The 26279-nt window shown below is 33.1% G+C and overlaps 3 protein-coding genes across 3 annotated transcripts; all 3 read right to left on the minus strand.

Annotated features, from left to right (window-relative positions):
- Positions 1–282: 282 nt before the first annotated feature.
- LOC107475149 (omega-3 fatty acid desaturase, chloroplastic) lies at positions 283–4399 on the minus strand. Its single transcript, XM_016094767.3, has 8 exons — positions 3337–4399; positions 3090–3179; positions 2901–2967; positions 2689–2781; positions 2192–2377; positions 2012–2092; positions 1307–1444; positions 283–783 (listed from the first exon to the last, which is right to left on the minus strand). The coding sequence occupies exons 1-8, from the start codon at positions 3861–3863 to the stop codon at positions 598–600; spliced, it is 1368 nt and encodes a 455-aa protein (XP_015950253.1). The 5' UTR covers positions 3864–4399; the 3' UTR covers positions 283–597.
- Positions 4400–20962: 16563 nt separating this feature from the next.
- LOC107475231 (uncharacterized) lies at positions 20963–22123 on the minus strand. The gene is made up of 2 exons (XM_016094864.1): positions 21593–22123; positions 20963–21265 (listed from the first exon to the last, which is right to left on the minus strand). The coding sequence occupies exons 1-2, from the start codon at positions 22121–22123 to the stop codon at positions 20963–20965; spliced, it is 834 nt and encodes a 277-aa protein (XP_015950350.1).
- Positions 22124–23136: 1013 nt separating this feature from the next.
- Positions 23137–24003, minus strand: LOC107475230 (uncharacterized). Its single transcript, XM_016094863.1, has one exon. The coding sequence runs from the start codon at positions 24001–24003 to the stop codon at positions 23137–23139; it is 867 nt and encodes a 288-aa protein (XP_015950349.1).
- Between the last annotated feature and the right edge of the window lie 2276 nt (positions 24004–26279).

The raw sequence follows: 26279 nt of genomic DNA on the forward strand, positions 1-26279 counted from the left end.
CTAATCAAAGAGTACAGAGGAAAAGAAAAATCAGATACAAGCTTAAAGTGTTTCTGACTGGTGCAAAAATAAATGAAGAACTTAGCCTCATATTTATAGCCTAGGCCACCCACTCCATTTGCTATCCTAAGCAATGTGGGACTAATTCAACCAAATCCTAACACTTGGTTGGGCCTACCACCCAAAAGGCAAGGAATTGGCACCACTATAATTTCTCAACCTTAATTGAAGGAACATGCAATATCTAAAGTACAACCTAGAGAGTGATATGATATCAATACATACATAACTTCAATTTTATTCATTTACTATAATTAAACTTTGGTGAACATATATAATCACTTCTTCCATCAAGAATAGACAATTTACAGAATCAATGCTTTAATAATTGCATTAAGTTACAATCCATTCCCATTGAGGAACCAAAAACTCTTCTTAATTATGATTTAGGACTCAATTGAGAGCACAAATCTTTGGAGAAATTCTTCATTGTTAAGGAATTGTGTCATGTGCCTCATAATATGATGATATCAATATATATGTGGGGCCTCTCGTGTCTTCAAGAGGAAAAATAAATAAATATATTTTTGTAGCTTCTTAAATTGATGTAGAAGAGCCACCAAGTGTAGGGTCTGTTTGGTAATAAACAACATCACCAGTGTCACTAACATAATGATCTTTCTTCATGCTTCTCATCAAATCTCCAATAAGGTGAAATGGAAGAGGTAGAGATTTCTTTGGCTCTCGGTAATACTTTCCAAGAACTGGCTTTGCTGCTTCAGTCTACAATTACAACCAAAAATGCAACAAAATTAAGCAATTCATTTGAAAAAAAATTAGGGTTAATCGGTTTTGTGTTTGTATTTTCAGTATTTTCTATTTTTAAATTTATATGAACAGAAAAGTAAAAAAAAATTGAAAATAACAACACAAACCAAACATACACTTAGGGTGTATTTAGTTTGTATTTTATTTTCTATTTTTATTTTTAATATTTTTTATTTTTAAAAATGTAAAATAAAAAAAGAAAAAATAAAAAGTAAAAATAAAAATAAATTTATTATTTTTACTATTTTATTTTTTCTTAGAATATTAAAAATAAAAAAACATTAAAAATAAAAATAAATAATGAAAATACAAACCAAACAAATCCTTAATTTCTTTGTCCTAAAATATTTTTTTTTTTCAGACAAACCAATACATTAATTTGTTTTGTACTAATTTTTCTGAAAATATAGCTAGTTTGAAATAGAAAAATTACTATAATGTAGAATAATGAAGATTATAAGGGTTGTGTTGTACTAACTGCTTCTATTAAGTGATAATGGGGAATTTGAGGAAAGAGATGATGTATGACATGAGTTCCAATATCATGGTGAATATTATTAATCCAACCATAGTCACGATCAAGAGTTGTAAGCCCGCCCCTAAGGTAGCTCCATTCCTGTCCAAACATAAATCAAACAAGCTAAGATTGATTTTTTTTTAAAAAAATATATATAAAATAAGAGTTTAATTTTGATATCATGTATGATGTATTGCACAAATATTTAATCACATCTATTTTTAATTATGATCATTCATATTAATTCTTTTTACTAATATAATGTTATAAAACTGTTTTATACTAATCGCGTATCGAAATTAAGTGCTTGTTTGGGTGTCATTAAATTGATAAAATAAAAAATATTTTCTTTTATCTTTTTAGCATATTTAGTAAATTTTTAGTAATAATAAAAAAAACACTAGAAAAATAAAAAATATTTTTTTAAAAAAATTATAATTTATATATTTTTAAAAAATTTCGAACATAAAACTAGTTTTACTCCTCTATAAGATGTTTTAAAAAAATTAACTCGAAAAAAAATATTTTCTTACAAATTTAACCGAACAAGCCCTAAATTCATTTAATAAAAACACTATGTCCGAAAGTTTTTCATTCAAGAAAAGTACAATAACCAATTTGAGCAAAAACATCTTACATCATAAGAAGGAAAGAAGAAATGAATACCTCTCCACGGTACCATGGTAATTTGTCTTCATGGCCATGGTGATGCAAATAAGTAACAAAGTCCAACCACATAACAAAAAGCTACAATTCAAAGCAAGTTGGCAAAATTAGTCAAATTAGGACTAAATCAAAATTAATTAAGTGTCTAATTAGAAGTTACAAGGTAGAATTGGAACATACCACGTAAGGAATGCCATAAAGCTTAAGCAATTGGATTGGACCCATCACAAACCCTAACCCAACTAGCAAAGAAGCCATGGCTGCCCAACAAATTGTTGAAGTGATAACATCTTTTCTCTCATTTGAGACAAACAAGTCACTATCTGGATGAAAGTGAGAACCTGTCTTCCCAGGACTTCTGCTCCACTGAATTAAAAGATAATCAAATCAAAAAAATCAAAGTTTTCAATTTCTTGTAGAAAAGGGGAAAAAAAAGCAATAAATGGTCAATTCGGGTAAAAATTGTCAACCCAGAGAAATAATTGCATGTTTTTTAAACATATTTAATACGTACTTTAATTAACATTTATAGCGGCTAATTTTCATTTATATAACATTGAAAAATAATATAAAATTAAAAAAATGAGTAGTTTATACTTTTCTAGACCCATTAAATATGTTTTAAAAATATACGACTATATCCTTTTTTTGTTTTTAAATTGGGCATTATAACTTACAAGGTATATAGGATATGCAAGCATTGGAAAAGGTATTGTGAATCTTAAGGTACGTGTTACATTGTCCAAGCTCTTGAAGATTTTTTCAGGCAGCTGCAAAAAAATTGACATGAAACTTCTTAGTTTAGAAACTTTGATTGATATGTAAAAAAAAAAGAGCAAAACAGATTCCTTAAAAAAACAGAACAAATATTTCTTAATCATGGTCTTACCGGGTGCCAAGATTCATCATTTTCAACATGGCCATGGTTTTGATGATGAGTTCTATGACTAATTCTCCTGTTAGATTTCATGAAAATATCAGCATCAAAGATTACACTATAAATATTGCAAATTAAATTAGGAAGAAAACAGAGGACTTGAGAAAAATTGCATGAACATTATTATTAGCATTAACATACCATCCATGATATGGTACTAGAATTGAAGAATGCAGCAAATGTCCAACAACACTGTTCAGTTTGGGATTGTTTGAGAAGCTTCCATGACCACTAAAAGAAGAAAAAGAGATGAAATTTGCAATAAGCATTGCAAGTTATATATTACTAAACAAATGAGTTTCTTAAGTTTTGAATAGATTGAAAAACATAGCATTCAATAACAAAAGTGTAAAACAAAAAGCAAAAACAAGGGTTTGAAGAGAATTACCAATCATGACCAAGAACAAAAAGTGCCCAAAACATGGTTCCTTGAGCAGCCCAATAGAGAGGCCAAACAATCCAATTGTTGAGGTGTGCAGCAGCAGCCGCCAAACCAAGAACAACAACAACATCTCTCACAACATAACTCATTGACCTCCATGGATCCTTCACCCAACAGTGCTTAGGTATTGCTGCTCTTATGTCACTCAATTTGAATGGTGGTGGTGCACCAGGGTCAAATTCACAAACTTCTCTTTTTTCAACAACACCATTGATGATTCCTTCTTCTTCTTCTTCCTCCTCAATGGTGCCAACCCTTAAAGGTACACTAACCTTAATCTCCCAGCTTCTTCTTCTCTCCTTAAAACTACAACATTGGAACCTTGTTTGTTGTTGGAAGCTCTTCAGATCTGAGGATAAGAATGTGGAGTTTATAGAAGAAGATTTGGTGCATGAAATGGATCCAGTTCTTGGTCTAGGGAACATTGGGGGAAGAGGCCTTAACCCACATTCTGATAAGACCCATGTTGCCATTGGAAAACACACACACACACACACCCAAATGGTGGAAGATTTAACCTAAAAGGGTTGTTTTTTTTATTGGTTCTGTTCCTTCCTAGTCCCTTGGAGGGCACAAAGGTAAAGTTACAAAACTAAGAAAATATGAATAACGTTATATATGGTTGTGTGTGTGAGAGAGAGATAGAGGAGAGGGTGAATGAAACACGCACAAATATGTGAACCAAAATAAGAGGGTTACAAGTTATAACTTACAAGTTGCAAACTAAGCCAAAGAACAAAATATCTAAAGGACAAACAATAAAAAATTGAGAGGAGTTTAAGGTTGTAACGATGCACTTGTGTTTAAACAAGAGCCAAACGTTGTGTTTCTCTCTCCCCTCTTTCTCTTTATTTTTACTTTCTGACAAAACGTGTTCTCTTCCTTCCTTCCTTCACCCCCCACTTGACGATTCTCAAATCTAGCAGAAGACCTAAGTATTTATGACAAAAGGGTATCCAAAAAGGGTTTCAAGATTCAATTTTGAAGAAGAAGAAAGGGTGCGGCTCCAAGAGGGTTATTCTTACCATCTTCTTATATAATAATAATAATAATAATAATAATAATAATAATATGTTGTATGTATTATTATTTTGGTGTCTGATGAGGACGGTGGAGGATGCAATTTGGTCATGTTGATAATGTGTTTGGATATATGAGTGTTAGGAACTGTGCAATTTTCCATACAAATGTTAGCGTTTAGTGGAATTATTATGAATCCACCCAAGTGGGGGGAGGAATGGGTGGAAAATTCTTCATTTTGTGTGTTGTCTTTAGCTATTAGTATTTGATGGCACTAACTAAGTGGAACCCTAAATGTGATGATTGATGTATCACTACTAATAACTAACCTAATTTCGTTATGTTGCTTTTAGAAACGATGATATTTTATAGGAGGATATAATTATTAGTTTAAGCTTTTATTTTTTCTTTTAATTTTTAAGCTGGGGAAATTTTGAATTTATCTTTTGTTGTAGAGTAAATAAACAAACAAGAAAATAAATATAAAATAAAAAACTATAAGACTCTAGTATTAACATTTATTAATGTTCTTATTTTCCTATAATAGAACTAATCTCTATATTTATTAATATTATAATTATTATAATTTAAAACTACAGAGAAATAAAAAATATTTATATTGTAATGTGAAGAGAGCAAGAGAATATTTATTTTATTACTGTGTGTCTTGTCTCGTATCATACCTCTAATTTACACATGTATAGAGTTCATATTTTCAACCTTCATTAAATGTAAATTCTCTCTTGGTAACAGGAATATTCTTTCATGGAAAAACTGAGTCAGTCACCTATGATATTAATGGGCATCCACATCCTTCGTGCTTATCACAACACTCCCCCTGGATGACAATTTAGGATTATGTCTCGTTAAAACCTTACTAAAGAAAAACTCAATGGGAAAAACTTTAGTGAAAGAAAAAGAGTACACAATCCTTTGTGATGAGGACTGCCTCATTAAAAACCTTGTCAAGAAAAACCCAGTGGAAAAAAATCTGACCAAGGAAAAAAAGTACAGTCTCCCCCTCTTGTCGACATCATTTAATGTCTCGAAATCGGCACATCCCAATCTCATGTACTAATCTTTCAAAGAAGGATTTTGGGAGTGACTTTGTGAATAAATCTGTCAGATTGTCACTTGAGCGGATCTGTTGGACATCAATTGTCCATCGATTTTGAAGATCATGAGTGAAGAAGAATTTGGGAGAAATATGCTTTGTTCTATCACCTTTGATGTATCCACCTTTAAGTTGAGCAATGCATGCTGTATTATCTTCGAATAGGATAGTTGGAGCTATCTTATGATCAATCAGTCCATATGATGACAGAATATATTGGATCAGACTCTTGAGCCAAAAATACTCGCGACTAGCTTCATATATCACTAGTATTTCAGCATGATTAGAGGATGTTGCTGCAATCATCTATTTCGTGGACCTTCATGATATAGTTGTACCACCATATGTGAACAGGTATCCTGTTTGAGATCTTCCTTTATGTGGATCAGACAAGTATCCAGCATCTGCATAGCCAACTTGTTGTGACTTGGATTCATATAGATAAAACAACCTCATGTCAACCGTTCCATGAAGATATCGAAAGATTTGTTTAATTCCACTCCAATATCTTCTTGTTGGAGAGGAACTATGTCTTACTAGTAAATTCACAGCAAATGATATATCGGTTCGTGTATTATTAGCAAGATACATTAGCGCTCCAATGACACTAAGATATGGTACTTTAGGATCAAGGATATCTTCATTTTCTTCTTTAGGACGGAATTGATCCTTTTTCACGTCCAAAGACTTTATGATCATTGGAGTACTCAAGGGATGTGACTTATCCATATAAAATCTTTCCAAGATCTTTTCTATGTATGTTGTTTGATGAATGAATATCCCATTTTTTGTATGCTCGATCTGCAGGTCGAGACAAAATTTAGTCTTTCTGAGATCTTTCATCTCAAACTCTTCTTTTAGAGTTTCTATAATTGTTGGAATCTCTTCAGGAGTTCCAATAATATTTAAATCATCAACGTACATAGCAATTACGATTAACTCAGATGCATATTTCTTTATGAAAATACATGGACAGATATCATCATTCTTGAATCCGTTTTTGGCCAGATACTCAGTAAGATGATTATATCACATTCGTCCAGATTGCTTCAGACCATATAAATATCTTTGCAATTTAACTGAGTATAATCATTGTGAATATTCATTGGATGGTTTAGATATCTTTAGTCCTTCAGGGACTTTCATATAGATATCACGATCTAATGAGCCAATTTAAATAGGTTGTTACCACATCCATTAAATGCATATGTAGTTTATGATAGGCGGATAAACTGACCAAATAACGCAATGTTATTGCATCCACTACTTTGAAATATGTTTCTTCATAATCTATACCGGGTCTTTGTGAAAAACCTTGTGCTACAAGTCAAGCTTTATAGCGTACAACTTCATTTTTTTCATTTCGTTTTCTCACAAATACCCATCGGTATCCAACAGGTTTTACATCTTCTGGTGTACAGACTACAGGTCCAAAGACTTCACGTTTGGCAAGTGAGTCTAATTCAGCTTTTATGGCTTCTTCCCATTTTGGTGAATCATTCCTTTGTCGACATTCTTCGACTGATCTTGGCTCAAGATCCTTACTTTCATGCATGATATTTAATGCAACATTATATGCAAATATCTCATTGACAATTGTCTTATTTCGGTCCCATTTTTTTCCTGTAAAGACATAATTTATCGAGATCTCGTCATTTTCACAATTTTCAGGTACCTAAACATCTTCTGGTGTTAAAACTATATCAGAATTTTAGACAACTGCAGGTGTCTTTACTATGCCTTTTTCAACAGGAATAGTATTTACCTATTTTCTTTTTCGAGGATTTTTGTCTTTGGAACCGAGAGGCCTGCCACGCTTCTGGCGTGAATTTGTTTCAGTGGCTATTTGTCCGACTGGGACCTCAATTCAAATTGGGAAATTTTCTGCTGGTATATAAGATTTGGTTATCCTCTTTGTAACGAAAAATGCTCAGGCAATTCATTTGCTATTCTTTGCAAATGTATAATCTTTTGAATTTCTAGTTCACATTGCCCTGATCGAGGATCTAGATGCATCAAGGATAATGCATTCCAATTAAGTTTCTTTTCAAGAAACTTATTCTCTTCCCCTAATGTTGAAAATTTTGATTCATCAAAATGACAATCTGTAAACCAGGCTTTAAATACATCTCCAGTTTATATCTCAAGATACCTCACTATAGAGGAAGAATCATATCCAACATATATCCCCAATTTTCTTTAAGGTCCCATTTTCGTGTGATAGGTGGTACAATGGGAACATATATCACACACCCAAATATTCTTAAATGGGAAACATTTGGCTACTGGCCAAAAGCTAATTGCATAGGAGAGAACTGATGGTAACTCGTTGGCCTCAATCGAATAAGTGCTGCGGCATGTAAAATAGCATGCCCCCAAACCGAAGTTGGGAGATTTGTTCTCATAAGTAAGGATTTAGCAATTAATTGGAGGTGTTTAATAAGTGATTATGCTAGCCCATTTTGTGTGTTAACATGAGCTATGGGATGTTCAACACTTATTTCATTAGCCATACAATAGGCATCAAAAGTTTGGAAATTAAATTCACCAGCATTATCAAGACGAATTGCTTTGATTGGATTTTCTGGAAATTGTGCTTTTAATCGAATAATTTAACCCAATAATCTCGTGAACGCCAGGTTACGAGAAGACAATAAGCACACATGTGACCATCTCGAAGATGAGTCTATTAGGACCATAAAATATCTAAAAGATCCACATGGTGGATGAATAAGTCCACATATATCGCCTTGAATCCTTTCGAGGAATTCAGGGGACTCAAATCCAATCTTTATTGGTGATGGCCTTAAAATTAACTTCCCTTGAGAACATGCAGCACAACAAAATTCACTAAATTTAAGAATCTTCTGGTTCTTTAGTGAATGTCCATGGGAGTTTTCAATAATTCTCCGCATCATAGTTGTTTCCGGATGACCTAATCGGTCATGCCAAGTTATGAATTCATTTGGGCAAGTAAACTTCTGGTTTACAATGGCATGTGATTCAATCACACTAATCTTGGTATAATATAACCCAAATAAAAGTGAGGGTAACTTTTCTAATATAACCTTTTTATTTTAATCATGAGTTGTGATACATAAGTACTCATGACCTCTCTCATTCATAATCTCAATATGATATCCATTTCAGCGAATATCTCTGAAACTCAATAAGTTCCTTAGAGACTTAGTAGACAATAGTGCATTATTTATTATGAATTTTGGTCCTCCAGGAAACAAAATTATAGCTCTTCTGGAGCCTTATATCATATTGCCTAAGCCAATAATAGTATTAACATATTCTTCTTTTGGCACAAGATGGGTAAAATATATATTACTTTTAAGAATATTGTGTGAACTTGCACTATCTACAAGGCAAATATCTTCACTATATATCCTTGCCATCTTCTTCAAAAAACAAATGATAATAATAAAATGAGTAGTACATGCACAGTTAAATTGAATTATTTGATTGGAATTATTTTTCTTAAGAAACACTGTACATAATGTCATATACTAAAATTTTATTAATATCACTATTATTATTATTATTTTTAAAACTTGACACATTTAATGATTTCTAAAATTCTTAAACATAAACATTAATATTTTATTATTTATATACATCATATTTGAAACTTAATACATAAAGAATAAAACTTAATAATAAGTTTCTTATATTATTTATTTACATGAATACTCAACAATATCACATATTAAACTATTCCATCATTGATCAAATGACCAATATTTCCTTCAGAATCCTCAAAGAAATCAAATACATCATAATGAGTGGTAGAATTTTCAGCATCATTTGAAACAAAATGTGTTTCCTTTCCTTTGTCATCCTTTTTCAATGATGCCTGATAAAGATCGACTAGGTGCCTTGGGGTACGATAGGTACGCGACCAATGGCCCTTTCCACCACAACAGAAATACTTGTTCTCTGTCGATTTATTTTGTCCAGAGTTTCTTTCTTTATCCCACTTCTAGTGAGATCCCTTCTTGTGAACATAATTCCTTTTCCTTCCATAATTTTTTTTGTTACTAAAACCTTGCCATTTACCTCTTCTGGGGTAGTGATTCGTTGTATTTACTTCAGGAAATGGGGCGGCGCCGGCTGGGTCCACTTCATGATTCTTTAAGAGCAACTCATTATTGTGTTCAGCAACAAAAAGACAAGAAATTAGCTCAGAATATTTTTTAAATCATTTTTCTCAATACTGCTGCTGCAGGAGCACATTCAAGGCATGAAAGGTCGAGAAATTTTTTTCCAACATATCATTATCAGTTATCTTTTCCCCACATAATTTCATTCATGAGGCGATTCAAAACATTGTTGAATTATATTCATTTATCGATTTAAAATCCTGTAGACGCAAGTGCGTCCATTCATATCGGGCTTGAGGCAGTATCACCGTCTTTTGATGATTTTACCTTTCTTTAAAGTCTTTTCACAGATCTGCATGATCTTTTAATGTGAGATATTCATTTTTCAATCCTTTGTCAAGATGACGGCGAAGAAAAATTATGGCTTTGGCTTTATCCTTCTGGGATGCATTATTTTCAGTCTTAATGGTATCTCCAATATCCATTGAATCCAGATAGATTTTAGCATCTAATATCCATGATAAATAGTTATTTCCAGATATATCAAGAGCACTGAATAGAAAGATGAGAGAGTTTCGACATAATGAAAATTTGTTACCTGAGTCTTTCTAAAAATTTGATCAGAGTCTCGTGCTAATAACGTGATGTAGAATAAATAAACAAGGAAGAAAATAAATATAAAATAAAGAAATATAAGACTCTAGTATTAACGTTCACCAATGCTCTTATCTTACTATAATAGAAGTAATATCTATATTTACTAATATTATAATTTAAAAATGCAGAGAGATAAGAGATAGTCTATATTGTAATGTGAAGAGAGAAGGAGAATATTTGTTTTATTGTTGTGTGTCTTGTCTCGTACCATACCCCCTATTTGTAAGAACCGCCTTAACCGCTTTAGTAAAATAATAATTTTTAAGTGTCCGGAGTAGATTTAATTGAAGTTTTAATTTGAAAATATAAAGGTGAAATTTGATTTCAATGAATTTTTCTGAGTTGAAAAATGCATCTTTTTCGAAAAGATTTTATAAAAATGTGTACTGATGCTTAGACTGTTAATACCAGCTCTAGTCTGTCTAGTACCGCATATTTTGGAAAATAAGATTTTAAAAATTGATTTATTATTTTGAAAAGATAAAAATAATTTAGAATCGAAAACTGGACATTAATCTTAAAGATTTTGGCCCAAAGTGGGCAAATGGGCTAAAAATGCTAACGGGTTGGACTGGGCCCAAACCGAACCAAGGCTCAATATATATATATGCTCTATTAACGAGCATTCAGCTCATTCTTGTCCTAATATGATGAGAGGGGCACTGAAAGAGAGAAGAAAGGAAGAAGAGAGTGCACTATTCACCTCTTCCTTCTTTTGGCCATAACTTGAGTTACGGAACTTCGATTGACGAGCCGTGTGGCCACACGAAACTCTCGTCGATCTCTTCATTTTTATCTAGGAAAATCTGGTAAAAAATCAAATCTCACGCTCCAGTTTCCTGCACTAATATTTCTGCATTTTGGGATATAGTTTTTTAGTAGATTTTGTAGTTTTGCTTGTTTAGGTGATCTCTAGTAGTGGATAATTGTCAGGCTTTACCCCAATCACCGTTGGATAAGGTAAGGAACCTTTATATCCTTGTGGTTTAGTGTAGTGTGAGCTTTAGTTGTTAATGCATGGCTATGTTGTATGTATGAAGCTTGTTTTTGGAGTTGGTTGTGGCTTTTGGTTTGGCTTTGGTGGTTTGGAGCTTGATGGAAGCTTGCTGGAGCCAAGCTTTTGGTGTTTGCGCATATTGGGAATTGGCCAAGGTAGGGTTTCGGTTTCCTTTATGTAATATGTAATGTTTCTGGACACTTAGGCTAGTAGGGGTGACAGGAGTACCCGAACCTGCGGGTCCCCGACCCTTCCAAACCCGGTCGGGACGGGTTTAAATCCGACCCGAAGCGGGGCGGGGAGGGGTCGAGGTTAGGCTAAACCCGCCCCTACCCGCCCTGGAGTATATATATATACACACAATTTTAAGTTTCTAGGGTTCCTAATCCTAACAGCCACTGTCCTCATACTCAATAACACGTTCCTTCAGCCCCAACCCTAGCAGAGAAGAGAGAAGAAAAGTCACTTCCTGTTCTCCCCAGTGAAGCTCAGATCTGGTCACCTTCACTGCGTCGTCGAGCCTTCCGCCGAGCATGTCGCCGTCACTGCATTGCCGTCCTGCCGAGCCCGTCGCCGAGTCGCTGCCGCTGCACTGTCATCCTATTGACGTTGTGTCGCCAAGCTGTCAAACGCTTGAACCTACTCATCATTTCTGCACTATCGCAGCTACTGAGTACTGAACCAATGAACCTCTCTTTCTCGCCGTCTTCCTCCTCTAGTAACTAGTAAGTTCTCCTGTCTCTGCGCTGCCCTCTTTGATCAGATTAAATCAACATCCAAGAAGCTTAATATGTATGAATCATAATATATATATATATATATGAGATAAAATATAGAAAATTAATTCTTTTAACTAGTTAAGTATAATCAATTCTTTATTGTAATAGTCATTTTAGTCGTACCAGATTTTTTTTCCTTCACAAATTGCATATATGAGTATAATTTTTTTTAGATGAAGAATTTTTCCTTCACAGTATGTGTATTAGTGTATATGATTGCTTGCCAAATTAATTATTATATATGGCATTATTACAAAAGATATATGTACCTCAATATTTTCCAAATCATCCCAAAGTCGAAGAATAGTTGTTGAAGAAGAAATTATATCCGTAGCTTCAATTATTTTTAAATTCATAGTTCTAGTTAGAGTTTGACTGGTTAGAGTTTTTATTGTTTTCTCTTGTGATTGAAATTTTGTGTTTGAAAAATTTTTGAGCTGTTCCTTTTACACTGCTGCATTTTGGTTAATAACTCAAACACCAAACTATTTTTCTTTTTAGTTGGTAGGTGTGTGTCTTTAATTTTTGTTTGACATTTTTGTTTCAAATGGGAGGTGGGTTTCATACTCTAACCACTGTAAATTGAAGAAAAAAGAGCTGTTACCAGATTTGTTTCTGCATTTTTCTTTAATACCATTTACTCAATGTGAAGATTCAGACAAAGTGATGGAATTTTGGATTGTTTAGTTCAATTTCTATGTCAATTTGTGTTCAGTTCATATAATAAAAATGCTTTATATGATTTGTGTTTTCAATGTAGATTTGTTAAGATAATTCATAGCTAGTAATGCTAGAAAAGACACACAAAGTAATAATGTTGCTCCTACCGATAATGAAGTTGAAGTTTAGAGTAATCCTAATCCATCTTCAGAAACTCCATAACCAACGGATAATAATGCCTTAAATCCAGAAGGATCAACTCCTGTTGAATGTGACAATAAGGCTAATGTTAAGAGTGCTTATTAGGAGTATTTTGATCGTTTAAAAGTTGAAGGTGAATGGAAGGCAAAATATAAATTTTGCAAGAGTGTGCTTAATACAAATCCGAAGAATGGTACTAAGTCATTGAAAAACCATGTGGACCGCTATTGTAAGAGAATAAAATTGGTGAAATCAAGGCAATCATCAATTGTTGAATCACTACCAAAACAAGCACAGGTGCAAAAAGTAGATGAAGATGGATTTGTGTTTGATCCTTCAAAGACAAGAAAGTGTGTCACTGAATGATTGTCCTGCATGAGTATCCTTTGAGTTGTGTGGACCACCATGGACTGAGGCGAGTGTTTGCATCAATGCAACCAACATTTAAAATGCCTACTCACAACACGATTAGAAAAGACATCTTGAAAATGTTTGGGGATGAGAAGCTGAAGTTAACTCTTCAACTAGATGAAAATAATAGTAGAGTTTCAATAACTAGCGACATGTGGACTTCCAATCAAGAAAAAGGTTACATGGTTGTCACAGCTCACTATATCGATAGTTTGTGGAAGTTACAAATGCGCCTATTGAGGTACTTCAAAAACTTCATAAACTTTTATACATTGTGTTGTCTTTGTATGTTGAGCTTCGTTAATCTAAAATGCATGCATGTTTGTTTTATTTTTCAGCTTTTGTTATGTTCCTTGTCCCCATACAAGTGAAGTTCTTACTCAAACATTGATAAAAATATTGTTAGAATGGAACGTTGATAGAAAATTGTCTACTGTTACATTAGATAATTGTTCTACTAATGATGCTATGATAAATGAATTGTTGGGGTAGCTATATTCTTCATTCTTGATGTTGGGGGGTTAATTATTGCATATGCATTGTTGTGCTTATATATTGAATTTTATTGTGAAGGATGGTTTAAGTATAGTTAAGAAAAGTATTGAAAAGATTCGTAGTAGTGTATTGTGTTAGACTGCAACGCAGAAAAGGAACGAAACTTTTGTGAGTTTGTGTGCTAAAACAGCGATTCTATTTACTAAGAAATTGGTTTTTGATTGTCCGACTAGGTGGAACTCAACTTATTTGATGTTAGACACTGCATTGTTGTATAGAGCTATCTTTCCTGGGTTAAGACAGAAGGAATTCCAATATAAAACTGTGCCAAGTAATGAGGAGTGGGAACTTGCCAAGGAAATATGTGATAGATTGAAGTTGTTTTATGATGTTACTTAATTGTTTTCTGGTTTTAAATTTCTGATTGCCAATCTTTACTTTACTCTGGTTTGTAAAATAAAAGTCTCATTGGATGAATGACAACTTTCTAGTAATTCTTTAATTGCTAATATGGCATCTAGCATGAAGAAGAAATTTGAGAAGTATTGGGATGAGATTCATAACATTATGGGTGTTGCTGCTGTTTTAGATCCTAGGTACAAGATGGTTGGGGTTGAATTTCAATTTGAAAAAATGTATCCAGATCCAATAAAATGTTCCAAGCAAGTTGACAGAATTCATCAGTTGTGTAATGAGTTGGTTAATGAATACAATAAAAAAATGAGTTCTGATGTGTCACATGTTGGTACAAAAGAAGTTGATGAAAGTGAAAATACAAGCATATTTAAGGATGATGATTATATGGTGTATCTTAAAAGAAGAAAAATGACAAGGGGTTCATGTATGAATGTTGAGTTTGATCATTATCTTGAGGAGGAAATTCATCCTCCAAATGATCCTAACTTTAATGTTTTGAAATGATGGAAGAACAATCAAATGAAATTTAAAGTTTTGACAAAAATAGCCAAGGATATATATGCCATTCCGGTTTCCACTGTTGCTTCTGAATCTGCTTTTAGTACAAGTGGTCGTGTGATTTCTCCTCATTACGGAAAGCTCAAAGAAAGCATAATTGAAGCTTTGATGTGTGGCCAAAGTTGGTTGTGGGCAGCTTTAGGAAATAAAGGTAATATATTACTTAATATTCATTTATGTTAATTTTTTACATAATAGTAATTAGTTTATTAATTGCTATTTCTTTTGATTTTTAGGTTTAAATCTTGACCTTCAAACCTTTAATGATGATGAAGATGTGAAAAGTGATCAAGAATAAGGATTGAAGACTTTTTAATATTTTAATGATGTAATTTCTTTGTTTGTATTTTAATTTAGTTATTTGACATTGTATGAACTTTTTTAAATTTCAAGTTATTTGACATTGTATGAATCTTATGTTTGTATTTTAATTTAGTTATGAATTTTAAGTTTGTATCTTAATTTATATATGAATGTGTAAAAATTAAAATGTCATTTAATTTTTATAGGGGCAGGTTAGGGTAGAGTAGCCTACTACCCGCAAGTAGGGGTGGGGCGGATAGTAGTGGAATGCAAGGAGGGCGGGGTGGGGTCGGGTAGGGCAAAAACCCGCCCCTACCCGCCCCACTGCCACCCCTATACGCTAGTTGACGTTAAGATAGGATTAAATGTTTGGGTGTATATTTAATTGTATGTAAATTTGATGTTTGATGATAAGTTGTATGGAGGTGGATGATGAATGTTGTGATTTATTGTTGTTAATGAGGGTTTGATGATATTGATGATAAATAGGAGGTTGATAAGGGGTATGAGGGTTATTGGTGTTAAAGACATATTGTGATGTTGGTTGATGTTGATGAGTGTGTATGTTGATTGTGGTAATATGAATGTTAGATATTGTTTGGTGATGGTTATTGAAATTGATGAGGATTTGTAGTGGTTGTTGATGTTGTTGTTGGTTCATGATGATTATGAGTGTTTATGATGGTTTTGGATGTTGATAATTAAGGATTTTGATGGTGTTGAATGGTGTAATTGAAATATTATGGATGGTTGAGTTGGGAGAGGAAGGGTATGGACTTTTATGTTGTTTTGGTATTGTTTTGGTTGTGATTAGTTTGGTTTTGAATTAGCAGTTTTGGTAAAATTGAGGTGTAGAGATTTTTGGCGAAAATGAATTTTTGGTAAACTTTGACAGATTATATCTTGAGTTACAGTTTTTGAAATTGAATGATTTTTGTATCAAAATAAAAATAATTTAAAGAGCTTTAAAACGCTATCAATTTTGTAGAAATCTAAATTTTGTAGAGAAAGATATGATAGTTGAAAGTTGATGTCCAAAATCTGAATTCTATGAATGCTGCAGAATTTGTGATTTCTGGTTTGTGTGCGCACGCACATACTGTGTGTTTTAGAAAGTGTGCGCACGCACAGCCTTGTGCGCACGCACACTTGGGGATATGGCTGCTGTTGGGAGTGCTAGCACGCTCTGTGCGCACATACAACCAACGAAGTTTTGCAAGCTATGCGCATGCACACGTTGAAAGATGCACTCTGTGGAGGGCATTCGCACGCCTTGTGCGGATGAACAGAGTTGAAATTTTTACTATCTGTGCGTACACATACCTCTATGCGTACATAAACATTTCAAAAATCCTCGTGGGCATGCGCACGCACACCCCTATGCGTACGCACATGCCCTGTTTTTCAACTAAAACCTTGTTTTTAATTGTTTTACCTTCCCGGCAAGCTTGCAAACTTCTGTAATGCTTATTTAGGATGTATTAATTCGTTTTTAGGCTTTGGAACATAGAGACTACCCCAAGTGAGTTTAAATAGATATTTTTTCCGGTAATAAGCTAGAAGACAGAGGTTTATGTTGCTGGTGTACGTGGGGATGGACTAGTTGGGTATCTGATGAATGATGAACTTGTGATATTAAGTATGGATGACGAGTTTAAGAATTAGAAATAAATGATTAATGAGTATGAGCGGAAGTGTGCTATGAGCAGTGGCCTCCGAGATTGAATACGTGATTACGATATGTATTGTTCTTTGTCGTAGGGGCTATGGCAGTCTCCCGCCTACGAATCGGATGTGAGGCTTGAAGCTGGACTTCTCACTCATATTTATCACTCAAGGAGAAGGTGGTAGGGTACTCATCCCTCGAAATTATTCCTCCTGAGCATGCGTTTTCTCTCTGGTTGCAAGGTGGTAGGGCACTATCCCTCGGAATCATGCGACATCCAGAGGAAGGTGAAATGGCACTCTCCCTCGGAACATTTTCCTCTGAAAGGAGAAGGTGGTAGGGTACTCACCCCTCGGGATTATTCCTCTTGAGTATGCGCAACAGAGAGACTAATCCGGAAGTTACCGACCGGATTATGAGTCGGGTTTGACACTACAACCGACATGTGATATCACAGCCAATAGGATAGACATTCATCATATGCATCTTTTATATGCTTGCTTGCTTTGATTACTTGAATTTGCCTAATTGTATAACATGCCTACTTGTTTCTTGAATTACTTGTTATATATATGAATAATACCTGTGTTTTCCTTACTTGCAGTATCTTTGTTTGTCTGGTGCTGAGAAGGTTAGGTAGGCGGTGGCGATGGAATCGCACGGAGGGTAGGTTGGTGAAGGCTGTGGGATAGCGGTGACTAGTTTTAGTTAGAAATCCCCTAAGTTTAGATAACCATGCTGATGATTTATGGTTTAATTTATTTATTTATGTTAATCTTGAATATCGGTTTGGTGTGAAGTTCTAGGATTGCCTTCGGCGTCCCAGAACCTTACATCTTACATCTTACATATTGGGCACTGTTACCATACTGAGAACCTCCGGTTCTCATTCCATACTTTGTTGTTATTTTTCAGATGCAAGTCGTAACCCACCTCGGTGAGTTGCGAGATGGTGACAGAGCGAAGTATGGTTTCTTCCTTGTTTATTTCTGTTTTGTTTTACTATAGTGCTTTCTCTTGCTTTTGTATTTTAGACTTTATGGCTTTAGAGGCTTACTTGAGAGATAAATTGTATAAGCTGTTTTAACTCAAAGACTCTGTATTTTTCTGTTTGTAACTAGTCGGCCTAAACTCTACGGGCTACGACTAGAGTTCTTTTGTTTATTACACTTATGTATATCTATTTTGACTATTACTATATTGAGTCTCATGTGGCACCCTGTCCCTTTACGCTTTTAGTTATCGTGTGTGGACGTCTCGCCCTTGTAAATCCGCTTTATGTGATTTTGAACTTTATTCCTTTATCGGGCTCCTAGTGTTATTATCTCCTTCTATATTTATTAATGTATAAACTTTAGAACTGTCATGGCACTTTGTTATTCTTTGCCTTACACCTAGAGATAAGGCTTAGGGTAATGGGGTGTTAAACTATTTATACATGTATAGGGTTCATATTTTCAACATTTATTAAATGTAAATTCTCTTTTGGTAACATGAATATTCTTTTATAAAAAAACTAAATTACCTATGATATTAATGGGCATTCACATCCTTCGTGCTTATCAAAACATCTTTTAAATATTCTCTTGTTTTTAGATAGAATAAGAACATCTTAGAGATATTGCTTCTCTTATTATATTAAGCCTTGACATAATGTACAAGGAACGGATATAAGGGAGCGAGTGAAACTGTACAAGATTTTGTACTATTTAGTATGATTGATTTTAATTATACTATGTATACGCACAAAATTAATCACTAATATAAATATATATTAAAATATATAAATACATAATGATTGATTTAATAGTTAATTTTTAATATTTACATAATATTTTTTTATTTATTTTTATTATTCATAAATTTTAAAGGAAAAATAACTTTTGGTTAACAGTTAATTAATGTATTAAGTTTTTTTTGGGTATCTTATTAACTTTTGCACGAATATAAACATATATTAGTATAACTTGTTTTACATCTAATATGACATAATAATAGTGTTACAATATTATAAAGTGTGATCTATTTCTTACCATAATAAGTACACTATTAAACTATCATGTTAAAGAAAAAGACTTTATTATATGATATAATATTTTTTTTGGTTTCCCTATATGATATAATATTTATTATATTAACTTTTATGTTACCTAATTTCATATCAACATATAATATTCTAATGTTTTTTTTTAAAGTATTATAGGGTTAAATATTTGAAAATATTGATATGTCATTTGAAAAAAGAAATACGTCATTATCACTATTCATTTGCTATTAGAGTTTGAAAAATGTTAGAATTGATAAATTATTTTTTTAATTAAGTTTAACTAAATTTTTTTTATGTATTTTTTCTTTTTTTTCTTTAATTAATTTTATCGTACTAATAAATTATTAAATTAATTAAATTAAATTAATGATCAAATTAACTTAATCATTTAACATCATCAATTCATCATTATAATTTCACTCAAACATGAAGATAAAATATGTTGCGTAGTTATATGCCATTGTTTTAGTTGCTCCCACTGATTAGGTGTCATTTTAATAATGAAGAAATGAATATCTAGATTGGTTGATGGTTGCATTGATTGATTGACATTGATCTTTGCTTATTATAGTATCACCACGAATAAAATTAAGAGTAAATCACAAATAAATTTTTAATTTTTTTATCTCAAAAATAAATAAATCTTTTATCAAATTTAATTATATATAAGTTTTTTAGTAATGATTTAAATTTGATATAAAAGAGCTCATGTGTTTTTTATTTATAAAAATCAAAGACCTATTTATAATTAAATTTGGTGAGAGATTTATTTATTTTTGGAATAAAAACTTAAGAATTTATTTATCATTTTCTCTAAAATTAAATCTGAGTTTGATTTATAAATTTTATGTTGATTAGTGATGTTAAATCTGTGCATTTTGTAAAAAGAAAAAATATTGAGGGTTTTTTCCTATTTTAAACTAATGAAAAAAGCTAATTATCTTTTGTCTTGATTCAACATTATTAATACTAGTGTATCTTATTTTTTTTTTATTCAATATGTATAAAAAAATAAAAATTGAATTAATTGAGATGACAATTACTTTATAATTTAACTAAAAGGTCTTTAGTTCAAATCTTAGAAATAACAATTTTTTTATGAATTATATAAAGGGCAATGTATGTTTTAAAATTTTACAAATAAATCAGACTTATATAATGTGTTTAACTTGTTTTCAAAAGAGTTTACAAATTGTAATTGATAAAATATATTTTTAGATATGATATTTCTATACTTTTAGATATGGATAAACAGGACATTTCTAATTTCCAAATTTTAGTTCATACAATTCCCAAATTCTAAAAATTTGATGACAATGTTGAAAGATACTGTAGGTCAGGCCTAATCTTTAGCTTCTTAATGAAGATGTCGAAGGAGGCTTGTGAATTGTGATAAAAAAAAAATCTTTCAAAATAAAAATCGAAGTTAGTAGAAATTAATAATAGAGAAGATATTATATTAGTGTTCGAAGGTTTATTCTTTATTGAACTCATCTTTAGGAAGAAACCTCATCTTGACCAAGTCTATGAGCTGAGGTTGGTACATGCAATATTATGATGTCTAAATGAGTAGATAATCACTTATTTAAGTATAATGTAAAAAAATAAATATCTCTTTAATTGTATTTTGACTTATTTTTAAACTATTAGTTCGATTTCCAGTCATTATTAAATATTTAACAACTATTAAATATATATTGAATAACTGTTAATATGTTAATTCGTGTATGTTGTTGGAATGAGAATATTCTTTTAAGAATTTTTTTTTTTTGTATTTAATCGGGGCTAAAGCCCAGAATTACAAGACACTAATCAATCATTAAACAAAATTTGTCTCAAAGGTGCTGGTGGCACATCAACAAAATTGAAACCTGGGTTACACTTTAATCCTTCTCTAGCTAAGAAATCAGCAGCTCTATTTCCTTCTCTATAAGTATGGCTTACTCTAACTTGCCAGTTCTTTTTCAGCCACTTAGAGATAATTCTGATCAAATTACTGGGGTGGTTTTCTGCATTTTCTTAGTAATGACCTCCACAAGCACTTTTGAGTCCAGATCCACAATAAGCCTCCTGATTCCTAACTCCCAGGCTGTTTTCAGCCCGTGTAACAAGCCCCAAATCTCTGCTTGGAAAGCTGATCAGATTCCCAAGTTCGAACAGTATCCAGCAACCCAATGCCCTATCTCATCCCTTAAGAGTCCTCCACATGATGTTGTTCCTGGGTTTCCGCACGAAGCACCATCAGAATTCAATTTGATCCAGTTGGTAGGTGGACATGACCATGAGATCTGTCTTTCCACTTTTTCTCTATACTCTCTAGTATACAACTTGTAAGGAGCATTCCTGATCGAAATTGCTTGATTGCAAATGAAGGAGCACGGATCATTAGGTCTGGTGAAACCCGGCATAAAAATCTCCTTATTTCTCCAGTGCCATAACCACTAGCAGGTAACTACAAATTATGTTATCCAATCTATTTGGTTTGAACGGCCCAGCTCAGTGGAAAGGCTCCATCTGAGCCACGCTTCGAAGGGAGCTCTAAAGAAATCTTGAAGGAAGGCTGAGTGAATAAATTGGGTCCAAATTCTAGATGCTGCTGGGTAGTCTCTTAACAGGTGCTCTTGGGTCTCTTTGACTCCTTGGCATCCATGGCAGAAAGGGGGTGCTCCAAAAAGTTTTGATCTTCTTTTTGCAGTCATGAGTTTTTAGTGTGTGGTCACCCACAAGAAACACCGCATTCTTTGGGGTCCTCTCCACTTCCATATCACATTCCACACTTGATCTTGTGGTTTCCCATGCCCTGTTAAAAGTTTATAAGCACTCGCAACAGAAAAAATTCCATTTTGAGTTGCATTCCACCAAATTCCATCTCTGCCCGCTTCTTGAAGAGGAGGATGGATAGCTCTTATTTTGTTAATGATGATATCCGGAAGATGATTCTTTAGAAGGGGGTAGTTCCAATCATTGTTTTGTTCCACAGCTTCAATAACTGTCATGTTCCTTAACTCCACAAGGATCTGATTACTGGTTAGGTGCTCACGAAGTGGATCATTTTCTACCCAAGGATCATCCCAAAGACGAGTCGATTTACCATTACCAATTGAAAATCTTGTATTCTTGTCAAAGATCATCTTCATCTTTTTAAGATTTTTCCAGAATTGAGAATCTGAGCCTTTGACTTTCATCTCCCCAGGAAATTGTCTCCCTTTATCATATTTATTCAGTAGTACTCTTGCCCAGAGAGTGTCATTATCCACCACTAATCTCCAGAAAGCTTTGAGCATGAAGGCCTCATTCATCAAGAAAAGAGATTTGAATCCCAAGCCTCCAAGGATTTTGGGTTTGCATAAAATATGCCACCCCACATTGTGAAATTTTCTTTCTCCTGCATTCTCTGCCCAGATGAACCTTCTTTGTAATCTTTCAATTTCTTGACAGATTCCTTTAGGGATAATGGAATGCATCATATCATAGTTTAGAGAGGGAGTTAACACAGATTAAGCCAGAGTAACTCTACCAGCGAAAGACAAGCATCCTACTTTCCACCCACTGAGTTTATTCTTGACCCGCTCCACTGCACCCTTGAAATCTCTTTTTTGAGTTCTTCCATTGGTAATTATAGCACTCAGGTATTTTTCCAGCTCAACAGTTTCCTTGAACTTGCATCTGTTAGTGATAATATCCTTCAGGCTTTGTTCCACATTTTTGGAAAAAGATATGGTTGATTTTGCTTGATTTATCTTTAATCCTGACACAGTACAAAAAAGCTCAAGGACTCGCCCAATATTATCTATTTGTTGAGTGGAAGCCTCAGCAAAAAGCAACAGGTCGTCTGCGAAGAGAATGTGAGAAATTGATGGCCCTTCCCGACCCACTCTCATAGGCATCCAGTCGCTTCGCACAATATTTTCTTCAATCAAGTGAGAGAGTTTCTCCATAGCCATAACGAAGAGATAGGGTGACATCGGATCACCTTGTCTAATTCCCCGAGTAGGCAAAAAAGCCTCCGTCTTACACCCGTTCCACAGGATTTTGTAAGAAACAGAAGACACACAAGAGAGAATGATATTTTTCAATTGGTCTGGAACTCCAAACTCCTCCAAGACCTTCTCGATGAAGCTCCACTTCAACCAGTCATATGCCTTTTCGAAGTCAATTTTTATAGACATGAACTTCTTTTTTCCTTTTAATTTTCTCATATTGTGCCACAGCTCTTTGGCAATAATAACATTGTCATGTATCATTCTACCAGGTATAAAACTGGCCTGGTTTGGAGAAATGCTATCGGCAATGAGGGGTTTGAGTTTGGAGATCACAATTTTAGTGATGGTCTTATAAGCAACATTACAAGTGCTATAGGCCGAAATTGCGAGACAAATTCTGGATTAGGAACCTTAGGAATCAGAGTGACGAGAGTTTGATTGATGGATTCAATAATCCTAGGGTTATGCCAGAGTTGTAAAATAAAAGGGATAAACGAACCTTTTATTACATTCCAATTCTCCTTATAGAAGAGGGCTGGGAAACCATCCTCCCTAAGGACTTTCAAGGACCTAATGTCAAACAACGCTTTTTGAATCTGAGTGTATGAAGGAGGAATAGAAAGGACATCTTTAAGATCTTTACGGAGTTCTGGAAAAGTGAAAATCGTATTAAGGAAGGTGCAGTTGCCATTCTCTTCTTGGTAAAGGGCTTTGAAAAAATTCATTACCATCTCCATAACTCTCTCTTGTTGGTCACACCATTGCCCATCACTTTTTCGAAGCTTAAGGATTCTATTTTTCTTCCTTCTTATGGCTGTTTTTGTATGGTAATACCTTGTATTTCTATCTCTGTCAACAATCCAATTCTGTCTAGATTTTTGAAGGCAGAGTGTTTCTTCTTGATTCAAAATTTCTTCAAGCTCTGTAACAAGTTGCTGCTCCAAGTCTTTGAGAAAGGGATTTCTGCCGTAGGTCGAAGCTTTTTGGATACCATTGATTCTGTTTAGGACTTTTCTTTTTCTCTTAAACACATTGCCGAAGACATCGTTATTCCATTTTTTCAAATTGACAGCAAGAGAATTGAGTGATGCAGAAAATGAATTAGAAGGACTCCAATTTTTTAAAACAAATTCATCAAAATTGGGGTGTGATTTCCACATAGCCTCATAGCGAAAGGGCTTTTCACCTTTATCCATTCTTTTCGGTTTCATAATCACCAAGAGAGGGTGATGATCAGACCTCACTCTAGGAAGCACTTCAACTCTAGCATTTGCGAAAGAGCTTCTCTAATCTGCATTAGCCAGGGCTCTATCCAACCGTTTAAAAACTCTCTCTAACCCATTGCGCTGCCCCTCTCTCCAAGTAAACCTTGTACCACAATACCCCAGGTCTATTAGATTGCAGGTGTTAATCCAGTCCTTAAATTTTCTACAAGCATTGGCATCAATTCGAGCACCCCTTTTTTTCTCGCACACCTCCGCAATGTCATTATAGTCGCCAACTAGCATCCAAGGCATATCCATATTACAAGCAATCTGATTAATCTTTTCAAAAAATACCTTTCTCAGGCTTTCTTGGGAACTCGCATAAACAGCAGTTAAAGCCCAAAGAACTCTACATTGATCATTTATAGACATATGAATAAACTGAGTATGCATTTCAATACAGGTTACTTGTAGGGAGTCACAATTCCACAGAGCCCAGATGCCGCCACTGTAACCCTGTGCTTCATGTATACAATAGTATTTGAAACTCAGGCTTCTGATAATCTCTCATATATATATTGATTCTCTGTTTATATTGAGCAGCCAAAACCATCGAAACTTTGTATCACTTACCAAAACAAACTAATCTCTTTTTATTTTTGTTCCCAAGTTTTTGCTAAAATGCATATATTTTTGGAGCTTCATAGTTTTTGTTCAACGTATTTGTGGACCATTAGTTTTAGGCAAGTGTTACTGTGTAGATTAAAAATTGTATCTACACATGTAGACGACATGTGACGGCCTCATATAAAATTTTATTGTGACAAAAATTCTGAAATGTAACTATATAAAAGGACAAAGTTTAAATATGCAAATTATACATAAAATAACTTAGGTCATTATTAAAATCTGAATATGCAAATAATGATCTAAAAACTAAATAAACCTACTAACTTCAATAATTACCTAAGCTATTCTAGATATGATTTACATATATTCAGACTTTGTCCTTTTAGACAGTTACTTTTTAGAACTCTTGTCTCAATAAAATTTTATATGAGGTTGCCATATATCGTTTATATGTATAGATACAATTTTCAATCTACACCGTAGCACTTGTCTTAGTTTTGCATAAATTCTATTTTTGGAATAAGGAAATTATACGGTACAGATCTAAATCTGTACAGATTTAAAGATTTGCTTACACCATACTTTCCAAAGTCACACTTTAAACTGTAACTCTTCACAAAAAAAAACGTCACCTAATGGAAAAAAGTAAATTAGAAGATTTAAGAGAAGTAATAATTAAGTTATCAAAATTAATAGATCAAAAATTAATGATTTTAACTAATGTTAACTGTAATGACACCGAATTCTTAAAATCAATACAAAATGATTTTTCTCAAAATCTTTATTTTACTATAAGTTTTATTGAAGGACTTCAAAAACCTGAAAAAACTTATTTTTCACACGGAATTTCTAAGAAATGTTACCATGGAAATGATTCCCCACATCTTTATCATACTTTTAACCCACAATTAAATTCTATAGTAGATATGCTTGAAGAAATATTAGTATCCATAAAATTTCAAAGAAATAAAGAAAAAGAGAATCACAAAGAAGAAAAATTTCAAAATATAATCAACATAACAGATCTAAAAGTAAAATCACCACTAAAATTATGAATATTGAAGAAAAATTAGAAGAAGTTACAATGCTTTTTAAACAATTAAAAATGGCTCAAGAAAATAATATTATGGAACAAGGATTTCAAATAGAAGAAGAATTAGTAAATTCTGAAAATATAGATAATGAAGAACACATCCTAGATTATTCAAGTGACGAAGAACCAGCAATTCCAATACAAGTAAAAAATGAAGCTGGAACATCTAAAGATAACCAATCTCAATATAAATGGGAAACAGGTTTTGATAATTATGCTTTTTAAAAAGGGTTTATAAATAAAGATTCAAAATATACAAAAATACCATCAAAATACATTCCTAAAATCCAGGAAATGGAAGGAGAAAGAATGCTTGATTTAGACCGTAAAAAGAATGAAAAAGAAATTTTCGAAAATTGGTTGAATTCTTTTTTATTAGAAGCTTTTACTAATCCAAAGCTTAGTGAATTGTCTAGAAAAGATATTTGGAATTACATAGGGTTTCATACTAAAGGAACTATAAGAGATTATATGACATCAATAGAAAACCAAATAATAGAAGATTTAGCAACAAAAACAACAACTTATGATAAGATATTATATA

The sequence above is a fragment of the Arachis duranensis genome, chromosome 2 (genome assembly GCF_000817695.3).
Source record: "Arachis duranensis cultivar V14167 chromosome 2, aradu.V14167.gnm2.J7QH, whole genome shotgun sequence".
Classification (NCBI taxonomy): Eukaryota; Viridiplantae; Streptophyta; class Magnoliopsida; order Fabales; family Fabaceae; genus Arachis; species Arachis duranensis.